General features: G+C 32.5%; 1 protein-coding gene across 5 annotated transcripts; it reads left to right on the forward strand.

Moving 5' to 3' along the window:
• The first annotated feature begins 1,360 nt into the window (after window positions 1-1,360).
• On the forward strand, window positions 1,361-21,308 carry LOC105329911 (uncharacterized). Of its 5 annotated transcripts, none has more exons than XM_034470159.2 (8): window positions 1,361-1,563; window positions 3,544-3,653; window positions 6,617-6,706; window positions 8,137-8,232; window positions 8,388-8,420; window positions 8,834-8,886; window positions 20,828-21,063; window positions 21,233-21,308. In XM_034470159.2, exons 1-7 carry the CDS (start codon window positions 1,491-1,493, stop codon window positions 21,006-21,008), a joined length of 636 nt encoding a protein of 211 aa, XP_034326050.2. In that variant the 5' UTR covers window positions 1,361-1,490; the 3' UTR covers window positions 21,009-21,063; window positions 21,233-21,308. The 5 variants fall into 5 exon arrangements, with proteins under 5 accessions (XP_034326050.2, XP_034326045.2, XP_034326056.2 ...); XM_034470154.2 differs by having other exon boundaries at window positions 20,828-21,059; XM_034470165.2 differs by having other exon boundaries at window positions 21,237-21,297.
• The last annotated feature ends 1,232 nt before the right edge of the window (window positions 21,309-22,540 follow it).

A 22,540-nucleotide genomic window follows, 5' to 3' on the forward strand; every position in this document is an offset into this window, starting at 1 on the left:
GTGATCAAGTTTTGAATGACAGAAGTTGTCGATGGAATATTAGAGATAGTTCTATAGAAATAAACATGTAGTGAAAATAATTCATGCACAGGATCGTGCAATGATCGACAAATAAAGCGTCTTAACTCTTAATGTTAAGAAATATCTACACTTGGTACTACCTCAGAGCAGCACCTGCATGACCAACTGACGAAGAAAGGAATGGATCGAAATGCTAGGCGGATCTAGATATTAGAATGTTCTTATAATAAAATGGTGTATTGATGAACAGGGAGATATATTTTTTTTTTTATCTCTAACAAGATACTAAGTTCGCACTTGTGTTTAGTTTTCTTCTCTTTTGATCATTTTTAGCGAAATCTGTCGAATGATTCGTGGACTTTTCATCCCTTTGCTGAAAGTTACGCTGAAATGTTTACAATCGATGCATATGAGTCGATCAACGGAGGTAAGGGTGTATCGCAGAGAAGATAACTCCGCTCATTAACAGAGAGGTCCCAAGTGTACACGAGACCAATGAAAAGGTAAGAGATTTACGAAATTGCACGGCAAACTCGAAAAAAAAATCCAATTCACAAGAGGTATGGAATTTTATTAAGCATCGAAGATCTGAAAACTTTTTATATTGTCTTGGGTACTGGAAAAACTGAAAAAGGCACTCTGAGGATATATAAAGGCTGAGGATATAGGCTATTACAATAGAAGACATAAAAAGAGAATTTTGAAATTAATGCAACGATTTATATCTGTTACATTAAAAGTTTTAAATCGAAGATTTCTAAACTTATCTATAACAATCTGGTTATCAATTCAAAATTTACAAGCTTCTATGAGAACTTAAGTTTAATTTTTTTCTCTCAAATTAACTACGCAATTTAGTTTGCAACAAAAAAGGAAATAACCAAACAAACAAACGGAGATGCTTTCATGTGACAAAAATGTTAATCCTCCTAACACTAATCTTTGATATCTTCTTTACTTAATCTCCAGGCAAATTAAATAATTGTTGGACAATAGAAGTGAGAAATTATTGTAACAGCTATATATGTGTGAATGTTTACTTTTCTGGCATGCCATTACTAGACCTATCCCTTTGTCATAAAAAAGCAATGCCTGACTATGGCTGTTATTCAGAAACTTTTACACATCAAATCAAACCATGATATCTAGGGATCAGAATAGGACCCTAAAGTGTAGGGCTCAAATTTATAGAAGAAATAAAAGGAATAACCTTTAAAATATTTGGAAGATGGTGCAATTTTACAAAGAAATTGTTGTTCTCCCATGTGAGCGATACGTTCTCTAAGACTTTGTGCACTGATCGTTAGGAGGATGTCGAGCCCGATCTAATACTATAGTCGATAAATTTACTTTTTCATTTGGTGAAATCACGTCGTAGCGATCGTGAAGTATATTGGCCCACGTTGTTAGATAAGCAGACTTGCGGTTCTGTGATGGAAAATTTATTTTGAAACGTCCTAATTGAGAGAATGTCTAAGCTTCTGAAGAGCTATTTTCGAGTTTTGGAGAAGCATCCATTGATTACGATGTCATGTACCACAGGTAAGTCTAAGCACTGCGCATCCTTTTTTCAACGCTGTTTGGTCAATAATTTTTCAACCAGGCATACAGTAATTGAATTAATGATTTCTCATACATTAAAAAAAAACTAAATATTTGCACAACCTTTAACTGCATTTACACTTGTTCCATAATTAATCATTTTTGTCTTGCCTTACTATAGAAACAATAGCCTTACCGTGACCGGGCAACGCTCAGGTCACAAAACGGGTCCGTGGGACATTAGTCATTCTATCTAGCCTAACTGTAGAAGTACCCAGACATGCAGGCATTTTTTCCATAATCATGTCCACCGATTAGATTTTGATTTTGCATTATAAAACTTTAATGAATGACATTGAGAATGATAATATAAATTGTTATACCCCTGTAAAACAGTTACTACAAAACTCGTTACAACAAAGGAGGTCCAGAACTTTGAGTGTTGGACTGGAAATGTTGGATTGGAACTGTTAAAATCGACTGTTAAAAAAGTATGTTGACTGGAGACGTCAAATAGAGGTATAACAAAACAGTTGTTGACTGCATGTATTTCGGGCAACAGTTGATTTGTTGGACCGGCTCGCAAACTTTTGCCCGCAGCCTTTTGTTGCCCTTGACCCAACAACTGTATAATATGAATGAAATGTGCACAAAAAGTGAAAACTAAAAACTTGAAAAAAAAAACTCAGGAGGACTAATTATAAATAGTTACCATGGTTACTGATAAATGGTATAGGGTTGTTCATGTGTCTAGTTCTGATGTTATGAAACAATCGGTGTTTGTAGTTAAAACATGACAATGAAAATATTGTGTATTTAAACATCCCTGATCTCGTGCATTATTCAAGATTAAAACTTTCTATGATGATAAAGTATCTCCTTGTTTGGTTTTGCTTAGAAATATGATACTTTCTTTTAACATTTGTTTTTAAATTAAGGCCCTGTTATTGGGATGTTATAAAGTGAGCAGTCTTTCAAAACATCTGTCTATCCATCCATCCGACATAACTTGTACAAAGCATATTTTTTCTCCCCTTGGTCCAATCTGACTCATACTTTATTCACTGGGTCTCTTTTGATGAAAGATGTACAGTGATTTTGAACCCTGGTGAAGGTTACAACAATCAGCTCTTTGAAAATTCTTTGTCTAAATATTCTTTACCTTCACTCTATATGACTCCTACTTTACTAAAGAGGGCTGCTCGGTAAAGGGTTTGCAGTGACCTTTAACCAAGGCTATATGTCAGATATTTCAAGGTCAAAGCACGAAAAGCTGATATCCAATTTTTGGACCAAATTTTTGTTCTGCTCAGTTCAATCTTGCTGACAGGCTTTACCATTAGACTGTCTTTAGGTAAGTCATCTCTGGTGACCTTGAATCAATTTTGAATCAGAAAGGTCAAGGTTATAGCAAACCTCTATAAGATATTTGTCCAAACCATATTTTTTTTTTCATTTTGGTCATATCTGCCTTAAACTATTCTTAAGAGTGCCTGATAGATTAAGGGTGTGCAAAGATCTAGTACTTATTTTTATGTCAGCTGTGAAGGTTGAACAAAGTCCTCAAAATTCTTTTAATTTCACATGTATGCAAGTCTTTTAATATAGACCCTTCTGCCCTTGATCCAATTTTGCTCATACTTCACTCACAGAGTGTGTATGGTCAAAGGGTGTATAGTGACTTTGAATAATGTTTGTAGGTCAAGGGTCAAGGTCATCTCAGACCAAAAATCAGAGATTATTTCCCATTTGCTTAATCTTGCTCAGATTGAACAAAAATGCCTGTATGTGAGGGGAATGAAATTGAATTAGAAGTTGTTTGCCAGCTGGAAAATTTCAAATTTAGGTCAAGTTCAAAGCAAAATCCTCTGAAATACTTTGTATCCTAAAGTCCATTATTTAAGAGGGGCCTTTTGAGAACGTCACCATTATAATGTTGTCTAATTTTATTCTGATTTTAATTTTTTGTTTCCTTTACAGGCACCTTAATGGCCACAGGAGATGCAATATCACAACTGGTAGTAGAGAGGACACATAAATTTGATGTAGTTCGTAATGGGAGATTTCTAGTCTTTGGTGTATTTATAGGGGTAAGTAATCCAGCCTCCTTCCCTTATTTCTCTGATTTTGTTACAATTTTGGAACAACATTTGAAACTTATTATGATAGTACCAGTATTAATAATAGTTCTGAAATTCAAATAGTAATTTGAAGCCTTTGTATAGAGAGTATTGTGTTGTGATTTTTCCATGGCTATTCAACATGGTCAATGTTGGATATTTATCAGTATTTTTAGTATAGTCATATTGTAATCTATGGCAGACCCGATATTAAAGAAACATATAAGAAAGAGATGCCTTTAAAAGAAAATACATGTACATTGAAAAAAAAACCTTCTTAAGAAAATTGAGACTATAATTTGTAAGATAACTTGACGTATATTTTCAAAGTTCATAGCTCATATACCTTCACTAAAGCGTCAGAGCAAGAGAGGCCACAATGGGGGGGGGGGGGGGGGGGGGAGGGGGTAAGGTGGCCAATTTCATATGAACCAGTACATAGAACAAATAATTCTCTGAAGAAGTGAAGACTAGCTGTTATTTGCGAAAATGATATTAACATGATTAAAGCAAGCTAGTATGAAGAATTTTCAAGTTTGTTTATACCATTGCCTCTTTTGGCCAGAGAGGCAGAGTTAAAAGTTTGAAGGAAAATTTCATGTTTCAGGACTACCTTTAAATTGTATGCAAGTTTTTATGTGTGTTTTCTTTTACCCAACAAGAATAGATACACAATGGGGTCCAAGTTTGATGTTTTGAAATTCTGATTAGTATGAAGAAGTATGATAAAAAACACTCAAGCAATCAATTTGTTGAAATTAACACAAAAGACTTTAACCCCTACATCCCGTGTCTGTCCAAATTAGTGCATCCAGAGTCAGCATTTTTAACCATATGCCAATGTGATAAGGAATAATGATGTAATAGCATCTGAAAGGATAACTATTGTGAAATTTCATTGAATTCTGCTGGTGCAATATTCATTTGTTTTGCATATTATACATGTATTTGATAGTTGAATCGGCTAGACTTCAATAGCGTGCACTGGTAAATATATTCCAGATCACAGATGCTGAACATCTTAATGTACCAACATGCACTGTACGATGACATGACTATTAGTTTTGTTACATTACATGCATCACTGTGTCTGATGCCGCACTCAAAGATTAAATTAGAAGAAATTGATTAAAATACAAATTTCAGAAATATATGTTTTCATGAATAAAATTTAAAATCCCTTAAAAGCTGTAACAGAGGATATGACATAGGTTTCTCATTGTAATTAAATGTACTGAAATTAAATTTTTCAAGTATTGTGGAATCCAGTTTTTGCACCTGTCGCAAGAGTTGGCAATGCACAGAAATTAAAAGTTCTGGTTGTTGCATGTATGAACTGTGTTATGACTTCAGCAAATGTCCTCAATAGTCATTCACCAAGATTAAATTTACTAAAGAAGAAGGCAAAATTCTTACGAATAATTAAAAAAAAATTGAAATAATATATTTTTACATAGGTAGAGTCAATATTTGTCTTTGGAGAAGACAGAATATACACTGCCATTATTATGATTAAAAGAGTGAAAGAGCATCAAAGGAAACTCGACTGTGTGAAGTTCTGTTTAATATGGCTAGTTTGGATCAATATTGTATTAATGCTAAACTAAATGAAATTATACTAGATTCCACAAAAAGATTCAAAATACGATAGGTTACAAAATTACGGAGATTTCTTTCAGTTAAGTTGTTTCAACTGTATTAGTACTTCAAAGTACTAAACCCCAGTGCCTATAATTTGAGGGTTTTTTAAAAAAGTATTTTATCAAATGCACAAAGTAATTTCAATCTTTTGTGTGAAAAATTACACCATATATTATACCTAACCTTTTATTTTCTCAAGATTAAAGGTAAATTGCAAGTGAAAGGGGTAATGAACATATTTATTATATACAGTGTACTTGGTATTAAATACAGGGTTTTTGCACCCTTGATGTGAACATAAGCACGCACCTTTATCACACTCCCCGTATCATCACCCTTTATTTCACCCTTTATTACACCTTTCCGGAACATCTTTCCATTTTTAATTCAGATTACATCGGATCTTATTCTCTTTTTCTGTGCATATCTGAAGTCGAAACAATGACGTCATGATCTTAACACTTCATTATAGATGACGTCACAATACATTTGAACGTTGAAATTACGCAGTTTGGAGATAGGGATAAAGTATTTGTAATTTTTTTCCACGTGAAAATGTAAACTAGCTATCTAAATTCAAAGGTATAATAAAAACAACAATACATGTCAAAATCTGTATCACATGCCATATCAACCCTCGACCAATATCCGCCCTCTGGCCTTTGGCCCTCGGGCTGATATTGTATTCTTGGGTTGATATGGGATGTGATACAGATTTTGCCATGTATTATTCTCTATATATCATATAAGAGTCATTTCAACAGTTGAGAACAAGGAGAGAAACCAAATGTCGGGGAGAGCGATCTTGACTTTTGGCATTTGGTTAAAACGAAAGATTACATGAATATAGCCTGCTCAAAATATGAAGGGACCTCAGGATGAGGTTTGAAGGGCTCATCTGTGAAGACCAGAGCTGAAAATTACACAAAAATATTCAAAGTTTATTATGTACCGTATTTAGGAATAAGCGATATATTCTAAGGAAGGTTTGATGATGTTATCCTGATTTATTTACCATCTGATTTATATTATTTAAATTACCATCCTTGGACAGTAGCAGACCACTGGCCTAGAATCCTAAATAGTGATAAACATTATCTACAATTCTGTCCAGTTCCTTTGCTACATGTATACAGTGTTGTTCTAAAGTGACTTACAATTTCATCATTTGTATTGAGCTAGTTTGGCCACAGCTAGGTCACACAGTTTGATTGGTTTATATGTTATGGATGCAGGGATGAAATATTTTGTGATTTTGTCCATACAATAAATTCATTTTACATAATTTTCAGGGTCCAATGTTCAGGGGATGGTACTATTCTATAGACAAGATATTTGGCAAAACCAAGTATGCACCAATGAAAATGATGATAGCAGACCAGGTATGCAAACATAATATTCACTAATATATTATTTTTTATATTTTTATAGATATTAATTGCTACTACATGTAAAATTTTTGTACTGGTATAATTCTGTAACATTATTTTTACTGTGTACCTCAAATAAATTTGATTTGTTTGCTTTTTACCAGATGCTGTCAGAAGTACATGTTTATTTTGTGAAATCGGTTAATAAGTTACTATTAAAAGAGATACAAGGTGTATACTGTGGAAAATATAGCTATAATCTCTATGGGTATACCTCATGAAAATATTGTATTTCTATGATATTAAAACACTTTAATTCTATGTATTATAATTCTTTAAATGCATACTGATAACTCATATCAGAGAGTGACTGGTACACATCATAATTGCATGGAAGCCAGTACATGTACATGTATGTCATTCCTGAACATTGAGACTTTCAGTGTGAATTTAAAACCAAGATGTTGTGACACGTATTAGATGTTCATAATTTGGAACAGATATCATCATTTGTTCAATGACTTTTCACAGCCCCCAGCCAAATCCAAAAGTAATGAAATATTTAACAGGATGTGCACAAACATGAATCATCCATTATTTGATTATTTGGTCTGAATCCTTATAGGCAGTTAAAAATGATGCTTCACAGATTTCTTTAACAGATTTAAAACCCTACTCTAAAAATGCCAAATGGATATATTGATGAATATGCATGTTCTTTCATTTTCAAATTAAGTATCCATAGGGGTTAGCAGAGGAATCTGTATACATGAATGTTTTTTTTTTATAATCATCACGGATACACAGCTGTGGTGCTTAGTCATCCTTCATTATAGCACTGTAAAGGAAAATCAATAGAATTTTACCACATATATATTTATATATGGATATACATAAAAAAATTATTAACTCCCAATCTATTGAGCACTATTCATCAATTATTTATTACAGAAATATTTGAGTCATTGCCAAGTATACATACCAGTTAAAAGAAAACAATTTGTTTTTGCTTTTCAAAGCAAAAGTAAAATTCAAGTGAGATTTTGAAAAGTTAAATTCTATCTAACTCTTCTTTTGCCTGTTTCTTGTTTATTGCCGTGTGCCCTGTGCATTGTTATTATTTGACAAATTGAACTTATATTCTTTATATGATAATGATAAGAAATTTTTTCGGGAAGTTTTGATTTGATAATTTTTCTGGGAGTTATGCCTATTTTTTTGTCATTTTTTTTGTATTTAATTAATGCACATATTGCTATTCATTATCTGTAGCAGTGCCATCCAATGAAGATGTGGGGATTTTTGAGTTTGCTCACATTCTACCATGACCTTTACACATATCAGTACTTTGGTATAATTAAATTAAAAGTTGAATGAGAATGGTAAATTTCAATAGTTAATGTACCAAACTAGAAATTGACATTTTACCTGTTGATTTCCAGGGAGCTTTTGCACCTGTATTCTTGCCATTTTTCCTTTTCACCATGGGAGTAATGAGACAGGACCCAGTACATGAAATTATAGAAAAAATCAAGAAGGTTTGTGTAATTTTAGATAAGATCACTCATTAAACAAAACTGTCTAGTATAACGTAATGTTATTTTTTATTTGTAGTTATGTAAGTAATGTAATAAGTCAAAAATTTTAATCACATAAGATTTTTTCCATTCTTCATGTCATTGTGCTTTTGTAGGATTATTATGATGTCATAACAACAAACTGGAAGGTAAAACTCTCTCTTTCTCAATTTACAGTAAAACGCACTTATAACAAAGTGCCATGGACGGGTGGTTTTACTTTGTTTTAAGCATAATTTGTAACATCCATCTAGTTTACAACAAATAAAAAAGTATCGGGGAATAAAATTCATTTCACTGTAAGCGTCAATTCATTATAAGCGTGTTTGCTATTACCGTGTTTTACTGTATTGTGAGGCATATACATGTATTGGATAATGAATTATTTTTACGCAAATAAAAATAAAATCAAGCAATTGTATGAAACCTATGTTATATCCTCTAATTAAGAATGCTCTAACTATTCACATAAATTTTATTGAACTAACTTTTCCCTCTGGAACCCTGGAAATTCACAGAAGATGTATGTATTTAAGTCTTACATATATGGATGTTTTTGCAGATATGGCCAGCTGCTCAGATAATAAATTTTACCTTTGTTCCTCTACAACACAGGTAAGTTTGAGCACTGATATTTTCAATATGTATTTGTTTGTTTGATGTTGTTGCACTGCCCTGTTGTAAAAAAAATTGTAAAATAAAATTGAATAGAATTTGCTATGTTATGATAATGACACTTTTAATGAGTATAAGTATACAGTCATGCATTAATTAGGACAGTACAGACCAAATTGAAAAAGAAAAGATTGCTTAAGACATCTTCAACAGTTTTTCTTCAGATATGATGCATGAACAAACTATTAGATACATTTACTACTATAAACTTTTCCATATTTTTAATAGTTTTTATGGGGTTTTTTTTTGCACAGTCATTTGTAAAGTCTACCCTGATTTAGATTTCATTAGAACCCTTTTAACTGTATAATTCTAACAGAAGTAGCTGTTCTAATTTGTTTATTAGGCTAAAGTCTTTAAAATTATCAACTAAATGTGTCTAAATCTGCATTGTTTGATTGATATTAATAGCTTTTAAATAATGATTAGCAAAGCCAAAGAAAATAAATATTTAGTCTCTCGGACCATAAATAGAATTTAATGCAACAGACAGGTATTTTATTTTTTAATTTCATTGCAAGTTATGCAAATGGGAATAAGTCAATTTTAATTAATGTTTTAACTAAAAATTTAGTAATTACACTTTTCAATATACCAGTAGCAGTGAAATGGAATAAATGCAACAGCATTTGACCTGATGCAGCGGTGCCTAAAAAAAGCATTGCTTTTTAAACAAAGTTGTGTTACTGATTTAGTATATGCCATTGGAAAAGCTACACATTATGTAAACCTTATTTCATTTTCACATTTTAAAAACTGTTGTACTACATGTAGCTAGCACTCAAACAGAAGGAAATCTCTCTTTTGAAAGATCATGAAATGTAACCAATAATAAAGATTTTGCTATAGTACTTACCGTACATAAAGTGTATATAAATAATATAAATAACTTACAAACACAACATTTACAGGAAAAGCAACTAATATTAAATGGGATACTAAATATAAGTTTTTGGTCATGCCATTAAATCAGGCCACCATTAAAAAATTGTTTGATTGCTTCCCCATAAATCACCAAAGGCTATTGTTTCATTAATATCACTAAAGAACAAAAAAAATTTCAAGGAATCTATTATAATAACTTGAAACAACATGAAGAACTACTGTTTTATCATTAATTGTGGTCATTTTTGCTCTAAGGAAAAGAGCAGTGAAATATTGTTTACTACCAATCTCCTTTACAATAAATATCTACAAAATCATATATTGAGCATTATCTGTTTTTCCTCCTATCTGCAATAGTGTTATCCTTTCATTGCTTACCAACTGGGTTAAGTTATTTCTCACAACAAAATGCTACAACTCTTGGGTGGAATGAAACAATTAAATATGGTAAAAGAACTCTATTTCCTTATTAAAAAGCATGCTGTTCCTTAACTAACTACAGCTTGATTTTTGATAGATACATGTAAAAGCTAATCTGACTTTTTGTATACCAAAATAATCCCATGAGTGTTGAATACACATGTAATTGAACTGAGACTTGAACACAGAACTGTGATCAGAGCATTTCATAGTGTGAAAAAGGCTATTCCAGCCAACTTGCAATGCAGGTAATGAAGACAGTCATCAAAAAATTATTGTGCAAGATATTGGCAGTGAACTTTTTCTCTGAATGTGAAAATGATCAAAATAAAAAAAAAAGGTGGTACTTAATGTTTGCAGATTTATTTTTGACACAAAAAACTAGCTTCCCTACCTAAATTTTAAAACACATATATCGAGCTTCATAAGTACACATGTACTTGTACATATTAGTTACTTTTTTGCTTTCAGATTTTACCATAATGCAAAATATTAAACATTTTTAGGTCACCTAGGTCACTCAATTGCAATTGGTCTTCGTCCATCGTCGTGCATTGTCCATAATCTGTTTACAATTTTACATTTTTAACTTCTTATTCTTAACTTCTTGAAAATAACATGGCCAATTATTACCATTTTGGGTTAGAAGAATCTCTAGGATAAGAGGGATATAAACTGTGAACGTTATGACCTTACCACCCATAGGGCCTCATTGGTAGGGCCAAATAAGCAAATTTAACCAAATTTACAAAAATCTATTTCTTTATTCCTACTCATTGGAAAAAAATAGTAAATGAAAGATTATGATGACCATGAAGCCCTGAAGCAATGAAAATTGTGAAACCCCTGGGTCAGGGGTTCAGACCCTGAGATGGTGCATATATGGCCATATTAAATCTTAAAAAGTCTTCTACTCTACTCCCATATTTATTTGAGAAAAACTAAATGCATGATTATAACGTCCATGAAGCCCTCTATCTTAATTGTGAAGTTCATGACCTCTGGGACAGAGGTTCAGGCCATAGGGTAGGGCCAATATAGTCACATAGTAAAAATGTCCACAAAGTCCTCTACATAAATTGTGAAATTCATGGTCACTGGGACAGTGGTTCAGGCCCTAGGGTAGGGCAAAGATAGTTGCATAGTAAAAATGTCCACAAAGTCCTCTACATAAATTGTGAAATTCATGGTCACTTGGACAAGGGTTCAGGCCCTTTGGCAGGGCCAATATGGCTACGTAGTGAAAATGAATTAATTTAATATTTTCTTCTGTACTTACTACTATCACAGTTGTGGGAGATAAAGTCATGCATTGTTAATTATGTTCATAATGTCCTGATGTTAAATTGTGAAATTCACCGCCTAGGCCATTAAGGGGGGGGGAGGGGGATGATAAATACATATAATGCACATATATTTTTACTTAGGGTAATTGCTGAGTCTCATTTATTAACAATTTTAACTTTGTTTTGTTTGAAAAGTACATGGTAAATTATCACTTGGCAATATTGAGTTAAATGTGTTCTATTTAAGGAAATCTACTTTAATATCCTGTGCATTGTATACTTCATACTTTTATGTGCATCATAATGAAACTGCTCTATGTGAATATTATAAAAGATTTACCATTAAAGGCCTGCAAGTCTCTTATTACTAAAAGTTTACAATTTTTAGCCTCTGGAGCTAAGGTATGAATAATCCGAAATTCCTTTGACTATTGACCCCCCACCCCCTTACCTAAACCCCCATTTTCGTGAATGAGTGTTTTTGAAAATCAAATAATAAGAGTGGAATAACAATCAGAGGAGTCTCAGATTAGGGTTTAAACTTCAAAATATAGCTTAAAATTCAAACATGAGACTCTGACATGACAGTCTAAGGGCTATGGTACTCGGATGACCGTCAAGGCCTGTGGGCCTCTTGTTTTACAAATACTTACTTTCAAGTGAAGGGCATTCTTGTCCAAGAGTATCGCTGTGCACATTAGTAGATATGCAGTTCATAGGCAATATTGTCAAACAAATATGTAGAGCCATTTGGCATCCACCAAGCTTCAAAATCTGGTTAGCTGTGACAATTTAATAGCTAGCTGCTATTAATTTTCAGGTTAGATGACCACAGTTTTTAATCATTGCTGAACACATGATCAACACATTTGAAATCAATTCATTGCAGTCAATAAATTTCAATTAGTGTTAATTAATAGAGCAGTCTCTTAACCAACAAAATTGCCAATTGACATTTTTTAGTATAAAAGTATAAAAACTCATAGAAATCTCAAGCTGAGTTATTTTCCAGAAATTCTTTGTTGTCCATGTTTTTTCTGTAAACATGAGATGACCTGTCAATCACCCAGAATGACCCATCTGCACTATGATTTGGCACTGATTTTTAGTTTCATCCTCTTTTTACAGGGTGCTATTTGTAAATTTTGTGGCTCTATTCTGGAACGTTTATCTTGCCTGGAAATCTGAGGCCTCCCATCGTAAATATCAACCAGATGTTCATATGAGACAAGATGTTTGATGTATTTGAACTATGTTTCCATATCATGTTTTGAAAGCTTCTTTGAACATGTCAGATTCAGGTGTTACATGGAAATTAAAGTTCATTCTCCGAAATTTCCTCTACAATCTATTTAATGATTGCTCTAATTTTATTTCGTTTGCAAGGGGTAGGGACATGATATGTTATTTAAAATGTTAAATAGAATCTTTTTATTAATAAGTATTCTTTTAAAGTCCCTTTGAGAAATGGATGGATAAAATTTCCTAACATCTGACATATGCAGTCAATAAAATTCATTTGGTCTCTTTTAAAAGAAATATTCAATTTTCCCAAACAGTTTAACCTCGATATCTTGAGCACTGATATATCGAATACAATGGATATGTCAAAGTGATTTGTAAGTCCCAACCATTTATTTTTTTAAAACTATTTTACCCTCAATATCTTAATTACTCGGATATGTCGAAGTTTAAGAAAAGTCCCATCTAGTAGGAGATAACGAAGTTTGACTGTATTTTGCTTTCAAAATGTTAAAGAAGCTTTTCAAGACAAATGTTTTAGATGTTTTTAGACACACTTTGTACAATAGCTTTATGCATATTTTGTTTTGCGTTTTTAAGTGCTTTTCATGCCTTATCTGTTATCATTATTAATATAAAATCTCTTCATTATTCATTTGAGGCTTGTATTAAACAGTTCTTATATTTACCTTTGTTTGTTCACCTCTATATAATAATCACAATTTCATAATTTCTATTCTTAATTTTTAGAAAAATTCAACTTAAAGTTGTTGTATGAAAATGCATGTTTCGAAATACAGATACTGTATAATACGACTGTGGATTCTTAATTCCTGCAATGCTATATATTGTTAATACATGTAACGGTAATTAATATTTGTCTTTGGCATTTGCAAATCAAGAGACCGTTTTGTATGTTATCGTTCGTCATGCCAACACCGACTGTGACTTCAGTTTGTAGAGTCTTGTCTGAAAAATTGACCATCTTTCACTTAGTCTAGTTTTAATAAAAATCGTGTCTTTATTAACATACTATAAAATCTGTTTGGGCTGAGGATCTAACTAACTACTGTTACACTGGTTTCATCAATATTCGTTGAATACTAAATTTTGTGGATTTCGTTGTGATTTCATCCATGAAACTTCACCGAAGTGCAATATTTTGCGACATACAGCATTGACCACGAATTTACGTAGTCTTGAAACTGAGATTTTTACTATATCCACATAAATTGATGCCAGCAAATATTAATGAAACCACAGTAGCTATCAAAATTATTCTTTTCTATACTTTTGCTGGCGAACGGGCTACAACTCCTCTGTTGTTATGCACTGACTATTCACTGCTATCTTACTTATTGCGGACACATTAACCAAGAAGTGCTTGTAAACTCGTTTGATAATTTTTTTATGAGGTTACGGGTTGTGTGCACTCTAACAATAATTTCTCTATCCCAAAGGAATCAAAGGTTTAATGCAGAAGGCATATGATTGTATGATTTCACTCGTTCCTAAAACGATATAAGTAAGGTTTTACAGTCATCAAATCACCATCAGATTTACTTTAGAGATGATTGTCTCAGTCGTAAACTATTATTTAGCAAGTAAAAATAACTAATATTCTAGATGAAAGGAGAAGAGCGTACAATGCCTGTCGAATCCCCCGCACCTAGGACATTTAAACGACTCATGTAGCACTCCTGTAAAGGAATCTCACATTTGAAGGTGTGCATCAGTACATTTATAATATAGAACTGCATCATCTGGCCATTAACAATACTTTTATTGTTTTCATTTGTATGATTATTTTCTTACATTTCAACGTGATCTCAAACAATCTTCAACTGTGCTATTGTTTACTAAACGTTATTTGAATTGGCAGGAACTTGTCGTTATCTGGAGAGTCTAAAATTTTTCCAAAATAATTTTATATCTATTACATAAAATTTTCGAAAAACAATGTTATACCTAAAAGGAAACAAATGCGCAGAATTTTAAAAACAAAAATTCCCAGATAATTCGAACACCCTCTCAGCCAGGAGAAACTGTTTAAAGTCCCCCGCCTATCACACTGAGCTACGTTGACACATACCGATCAGTGTGAATAACTTCTATAGTTTGACAATTATAAATAAATTTTTTGAAGTTTTGTGAAAAAAATTAATTTTGACCCATAATGGGTCTAGATTCCACTTTAATAAATTAATGATAAAAAAGAATGAAAACTTATCTTTTTAATAAAAGTACTCTTAAGATGGAGTCTAGACCCATTCATACCAAAATATTGCAATTTATCACTGTAAATGGCCAAGATTTCGGCCCAAAACGTCGTGTGGCTTAATTTGGAAACTTATACTTCGTGTGTTTTTAGAATGAAAACACGTTATTAACATGCATCGTGAAAATTTATAGCATAAACAATGTATATACGTGCGAAGAAAACATTTTTTATTAACATTCGAACAAGTTCTTTTTTATTGCTTTAAGTGGGGGTATGTAACGCCTTGTACGCCCCGCCCTATAACCATTGTCCTATATATATCTCAATACAAAGCGCTTATTCTGAAGGAGATGGACTAAAATTGGCCACGTGCGTCCAGCCAAATATAATGTTTCCGTTTTCAATGTTTAGAATGCTTTAGAAAGGCATTTCTAATACTTAACCAACGTTTGAGTATCAGTCGTCGTATTATAAGCGATAAACAGAGCTCACAATTTCTTGTTATGTAAACAAAGCTTACGTGATGTTTTTGTTGAACTTTTGAATTTTGAAATTTTAGACCTTAATTAAATTTGATAAAAGCTAGGAACTGTTTATCTATGCTTATTACAAAAGTCAGCTTGAAAAAAGATTTTTAGCTCACCGAGACGAAGTCTGGGGGAGCTAATGCTATACCGTCGGTGTTCGGACCTGGTTAAGGTTTTTGTTGCAGGTCCTGTTTCCAAGTTATTAACTGTTATTACGAGGGATGTCAATTTAACTCGGTTGGCTTAGTCGATTAATCGATTAATAAAATAAATTGAAAGGTATTTTATTTAAATATCCTTTAGAAAATCTCCTGGCTTTTCCTTTTTTTCTTGTGACGCTTTCACATAATTGAGCTCCATATCATCTTAATAGGCAAATCAAATATGACCTGTTTAATGTTAATTTAATAATTGTCCGTGTCTAATCATAATCAAAGATTAATGATTATAAAAACAAACGCCTTGACAAAATCATTGATGATTAAATTTTTGATTATGAAAACATCTAATCCAATAAATAACTGATTAGTGGAAACACAAATTGTTCTTAAGTACATGTCTGCCCATTTAAATCAAAAGAGATCAATTAGTAGCCGCTATAAGAATACACCAGGGACACCGATGGAAAAGAGTTTAACTTACGGATTAAACATGTCGAGAAAAGAAAACTGCTTTTTTTTTTTACATTCGTAGCCAAAAAAGACTGCCGTGTTAAGAAAAAAATAATAATATTTTTAAATTCTATTCATTTAATTACGAGTAATCGACTAAGAAATTTTATTCGATGATCGGTGTGACCGAGCGATAGTCGATTACTCGAATACTCGTTGACATCCCTAGTTATTACTAAGTTATTACTATCTTTACTAAACTTGCATGGATGATGCACCTGGACCTACTTATGGACTTAAAATACCGTGATGCTGAATTTTGGCCGTGAATTTAAGATGCTTGAGGAGGTTAAGGTTTTTGGAGCTATTTAAAGTTTTTGGTGCAGGTGCCCTTTGATAGCCATTTCTAAGTTACTTCTGGTCTTACCAAACTTGTATGGATGTTGCGTCTTATGATACCGATGCACCGAACAGGCTTGAATGCTGAATCTGAGCCAAAGGTTTCAGATGCTGGATGAGGTTAAGGTTTTAAGAGCTGGTTAAATTTGATAGAGCAGCTTCCCGTCTGATGAGTATATCTTAGTTATTACCGGTCCTAACTTCACCAAACATTCATGGATGATGTGTCTTATGATACTGATGCACCTGACAGGCTTGAATGCTGAATCTGAGCCATAGGTTTCAAATGCTGGATGAAGTTGTGGTTTTTAGAGCTGGTTAAAGTTTATAGATTAGGTCCCCTCTGATGAGTATATCTTAAATATTACTGGATCTTTCTTCAATAAACTGCAAGGACGATGCGTCTTATGATACTGCTGCACCTGACAGGGTTGTATGCTGAATCTGAGCCACAGGATTCGGATGCTGGTTGAGGTAAACTTTTTTGGAACAGGTCACATGTTTAATAGATAAAAGTACTATTTCAAACTTGCATAGTTGATTTAGTTATAAAATACATGCATCGCAGAGGTAGATTCAGCAGAGCCTAATCTCCATTATCAAGGATGCTAAAAATATATCTTAGTTATTACTAAGTGGTCCTAACTTCAATAAACTTGCTTGCATGGATAGTGCGTCTTATGATACTTATGACAAGGATGGATGCTGAATCTGAGCCGTAGGTTTCGGATGCTGGATGAGATTTAGTTTTTTGAACAAATGTTTTATAGAAAATAGCATATTTGATTTAGAATAAGTTAAATGAATCACAGAGGTAGCTTCAGATGCAGAGCCTTATCTCCATTATTGAGGATGCTAAAAATATCTCCTGCCTCATTCAAACCTGCTACATAGATCTGATTGTTGTTAAATGATATAATACTATATTATTAATCGAATCAATCCTTGACCAATATCAGCCCTCTGGTCTTCGGTCCTCAGGCTGATATTGGAGTCTCAGGTTGATATGGGATGTGATACAGATTTTGACATGTATTATTCTCTATTTATATTATTGTATTGATAAACAGTGTATCTTATAATACCGTATGAAATGAACATATGATTGTCAAACAATTTTTTAGCATGATATAGTTATACGATATTGTGTCAAAGTAGTATCCATGTACATCCAAGATCATTAACTATGATTTTCATATAATATTATAAAGGTGATCTCACAAAGGTGATTCCTCTTAAATTACCTATGTTTTTTTATACCGGTAAATTAAACAAATGGAAACAAAAACAGTACACAAGCCTTGTTTACAAGACAAAGAATTGTGAGCTCTATGTCTTGCTTATAACTCTACGACTGACGCTCGAATTTTGGTTTATCATTAGAAATGACTTTCTAAAGCATTGTAAACAATAAAAATAGAAAAATAAACTGGGACCAAAATCGTGATCATGCAGCCTTAAAGCTTTGTTTACACTATAGTCTCCCAGGTTACTGCTTCTCACTTTTTGACGAATTTTAATGAAATACACACACCTGTCAAAGAAGTACAAATAAAATCGATACAAGGGGAAAAAACCAAGATTTCTTCATTGACTTTTCATCTATTTTTACCCGGAAAAACTATCATGAACGAAAACAAGTTTTGAGATTTAAAATGGGAGATGTTTACATCTTTCCTACATTCGGAATTACTTGGAACACATCGCGCAATTTTTTAACGTTATTATTAGGTTGTGTTCATGTCTGCTGCAATGCCCGTAGACTTTGCATTTTTAGCTCACCTGAGCTGAAAGCTCAAGTGAGCTTTTCTGATCGCATTTTGTCTGTCGTCTGTCTGTCCGTAAACTTTTGACATTTTCAACATCTTCTCAAAAACTACTGGGCCAATTTCAAACAAACTTAGCACAAAGCACCCTTAGTCAAAAGGGATTCAAAGTTGTGAAAATTAAGGACCACGCCCTTTTCCAAAGGGAAATAATAAGAAATTATTGAAAATTTTTGAGAATTTTTTTTTTAAATCTTCTCAAGAACCATTTGTCCAGCAAAGCTGCATCTTATGTGGAAGCATCCTAAGGTAGTGTATATTTAAAGTTGTAAAAATCTATCAAAATCTGAAGCGGTAGAGGGGGCGTTTCAAAACATATAATATGGACATTTTTCATTCAAGTGAAAAAACGTAGTTTGCGCACAAAGGTATTTATGTTTATTGAAATATTAAACAAAAAGTGATGAAAGCAGAAACTTGGACCAAAGTATAATGTAAAAAAAATATGGTAAAAATACTTGTAAGATTAAGGAGAGAAATCGTGCAAACATCAGTCTTCTTATATGCTGAATTATAAAATTGTAAACGTATCTTCTGGGGACCTTGGAACTTGATCCAATATTCTGGCGGAATTCATATCTGTTCGCCATTTTATGGATATAAACTTGAAAACAGAAATTTATATTAAAGTTATAAATATCTCGACTGTTATATATATCTGTAAAAATGCTGTTCCGTTTCACCCCTTAGTATGTTCCATATTTACATGGACATGGTTTTGTTATTAATTGAAATTATGAGTAAAATTTCTTCGGCCTTTGACATCGAATTGAATTTAACACTGAAATCATGTAAATAAAAAAAGAAAATGTAATAAATTAAACTTAATCGTTTTCATATTTAATTTTCTCAATCCACCAATGAGAAATTGGTGAAAATCTAATCAGAATATGGCATGAATTATTCCTGAGAACGGAGAAAATATTCAGGGAGCTGAACCACTGTCAGTAAACGGTTGTAAGATTGGCCGTGGGGTTCCTTTGACGGGGTTTAAGACCGCATTTGACGTAAAAAGTGAACCTCATTGTTGTTAATTGTTTAATGAGTTGGCCCACGAGACTGGTAGTGGGTTTCAGACGAAAAACGTCCCCTTGTTGAAGAAGAACATGTGACCTTGCCCCGGGCCATAAAATTAGACGAGCTCACTTTTGATCTCATTCTCATTTTTCCACTATATAAAGTGAGAATGAGATCAAAACTGAGCGCGTCTAACCTTTATGGCCCCGGGGCCAGGCGAGCGCATGCAACGGAGTCGTTGGCATTGTGTCGTATTAGGTTCCCTCTAAGGCACATATATTCACGTGTCCGCATTTTCATTTTAATTCCCTCCGTAATTGTAGACGGACCAGTTAGGTTTCTATCTAACAAATAATCTTCTAGATCATTAATATATATAACGAAAACAAAAATGGGGATAAATTTTCTCATTGTCGTATACCAACTTTACAATTAAAAAAAAATAGATGAAAAACACCAATGCATATTTTGATTTTATTCCTTTGTACATGTTTTGTACATGTATATTATATGTAAAGCATAAACCATTAATTCCACTATTAAGAAGTTTATGCCAGAGCCCATTCACACTGTATCGAAAACTTGTTTGAAATCTACAAATGCATATTAAATTATTTCTTTTTATTACTGTTGATAGGAATTTGTGTTAAAAACTGCAGAAATAAGATATTGACTTTCTTTTCAATGCATATATAAGTGTAATATAAGTACTTTTCCAAAGAAACTTAATAAAATGATAGGTCTGTCATACAGGTCTATAATTTTCTGGCTTTGATGGGTCATCCTTGTAAATATGTTATATAAACGCGGATATCGCTCAGTTCGTGCCCTTTCAGGTTATTCCCGTTTTGTATGCACGCGCGTCTAGAAAATGTAATTTATTGCGTAATTACTTGGATTGGTGTTTGTAATTTATTGCGCAATCACCTGTAGTGGTGTCTGTCTTAACCTTTAGGAGATGAAAGAAAAAATTGTAGTCTCATTCAACCAGACGGTCGTCTCTCTCCGTAAATCTCCGAAAAATCTGTATACAGGGAAATTTTTGCTCCCGTTTTATTTTCGCCTCTTTCGCCCTTGTTGTCAGTGTGAGAATATAAGACTAGGCGAATTCCAATGTCTCAAATTATCCCTTTTTTAAAACAACTTTGGTTGGGCGAATTCAAGACGGGGCGAAATTGTTTGCAAGTGTAAAAGGGCGAAAATAACACGGGGCAAATATAACACTGTATACAGTAGTATTCCCGAAAAGAATACTATATATACAAATTAAGAATTTTCTGTAAAATTTTACTAATATGTTTTACTAGTATTTAGTTCTGAAAAAAAATTAGTCATAACATTCCAAGAACTAATTGGATGTTAAAATACAGAATCAGCACTATTCTGTACATTTGTTAGCTTTTTTCGCTTTGTGGAATGTCTGATTGGAATTTTGGTTTTGTTGCAGAATTTTGGTAGTTAACATTGTGTCTATTGGCTGGAACTGCTACATGGCCTGGATCTCAGAGAAGGAACACGAGGATGTGGTCCTACACCATCACGAGCCCGACGCCGACCAAAAAGTTGCCTCCCCATCCGCCCCTCTGTCACCACATAGATCCGCCACCTGCTCAAAGAAAGAGAGCTGAAAATCACCCGCCTTATTACATATTTTAAGTTAATCAATATGTGATTTTTAAGTAGGTTTGTAGTGCATTATCCTTTTATCATTGGATACGTGGGTGTTTGAAAGAAAGCTAGTGAAAACATTTATCAATACTAAGTTACCATCGTAATCCATCTACATTTTACATGTAGAAAATGAGAACCACTTATGTTCCATATTTAATTACATGGTGTCTTTTTGTTTTAGATAGATTCGAACCAGATTTCTTTTTCTTCTCGAGGGAACAGATTTATTGTGGATACGTAACTCAAGTTGCATATTACATCCAAAGTCAGTTAAAGTGCCCCAAAATTTTTAAAAAAACGGCTCAATACAGATATCGCAGGAAATGTATAAATTTGGAAAGAGCAATATCTGAATGACCAGAAAACACATATAAGAGCTCTGGAAAATAATATATATATATATATATATATATATATATATATATATATATATATATATATATATATATATATATATATATATAAATATATATATATAAATTATATTTTTCAGACATATTCAACAAATCCAGTGTAATTTTAGAAGTGAATTACGTAACTTCATGTAATACTATACATAATGTAAAATAAATTTTTATTGTAGCATTCAAAATAGTGTTTCAAGTAATAATACTTGATGCAGATAGAGTAACTATCCGATTAAAAACCATAGTTCAATGGAAAATTGACTATCAATTCTAAAATAGTCCATTTTACACATAGTATCTGTAAGGTAAAAAGAAAAAAATGTCGTCTTATAAAAAAACTATTTTATTTATTCTTTTTTTAAACTTACTTATTAAATTCAACAAAGAATTATGCATCTGCTTTCATTTTTATACCTTTTACGAAGAGATTCTTAAGTTTTTGTAATGTTGAAACTCGGAGGAAATACTTTTTTGAGACATAGTTAAATGGTCTTCTTTGTATCGTAATTCACATTAATTCCTTAAATTACAAATCCATATGTTTTTTTTGATTAAACAACAGTATTTTCTCAAATGAAAGTATGGGAAATAAAAAAATATATATTGCAATACTTTGCAATACTTACGCAAATGTTAACATATATCTCTAATGTGTTATGATTGTTTCAAATCAGACTATGTCACATTTCACATATCTTGTTAAATATCAGGGGAATTCAAATGCTGTATGTTCTTAAAGAACATAATTACTACTTACTACAAATAATGAAAGCAACATTTTCTTGTGTCCATATAAATTTGATTGGAATGGGCAATAAATTATATTCCAAAATAAGTCTGTAGAATAAAACAAGCAACGTAACGTAATTCACAAACGAGGTTGTTAGAGTCAATATGTTACAAATAAACATTAAGAAGTAAATTAAGTTATCTTATTGAAGGGATTTTAACAGTTTATCACACAAACTTTGAACTTTTCCTCATATATTTCAGAAAATTTAAACATATTTCTAGTCTCTTCCTGCTAAATACTGGATCGTTCAACGAGAATAGGATATCACTATTTCTCTGTACTAGGAATC

This window comes from Magallana gigas, chromosome 5 (genome assembly GCF_963853765.1).
Source record: "Magallana gigas chromosome 5, xbMagGiga1.1, whole genome shotgun sequence".
NCBI classification, from domain to species: domain Eukaryota; kingdom Metazoa; phylum Mollusca; class Bivalvia; order Ostreida; family Ostreidae; genus Magallana; species Magallana gigas.

What these genes read in the sequence shown, in the direction of transcription:
- LOC105329911 (XM_034470159.2), top strand. Translation starts at nt 1,491, where the DNA reads ATGTCTAAGCTTCTGAAGAGCTATTTTCGAGTTTTGGAGAAGCATCCA. An exon ending in TACGATGTCATGTACCACAG is followed by an intron (nt 1,564 to 3,543) that starts GTAAGTCTAAGC and finishes TTTCCTTTACAG; the next exon opens with GCACCTTAATGGCCACAGGA. An exon ending in AAATGATGATAGCAGACCAG is followed by an intron (nt 6,707 to 8,136) that starts GTATGCAAACAT and finishes GTTGATTTCCAG; the next exon opens with GGAGCTTTTGCACCTGTATT.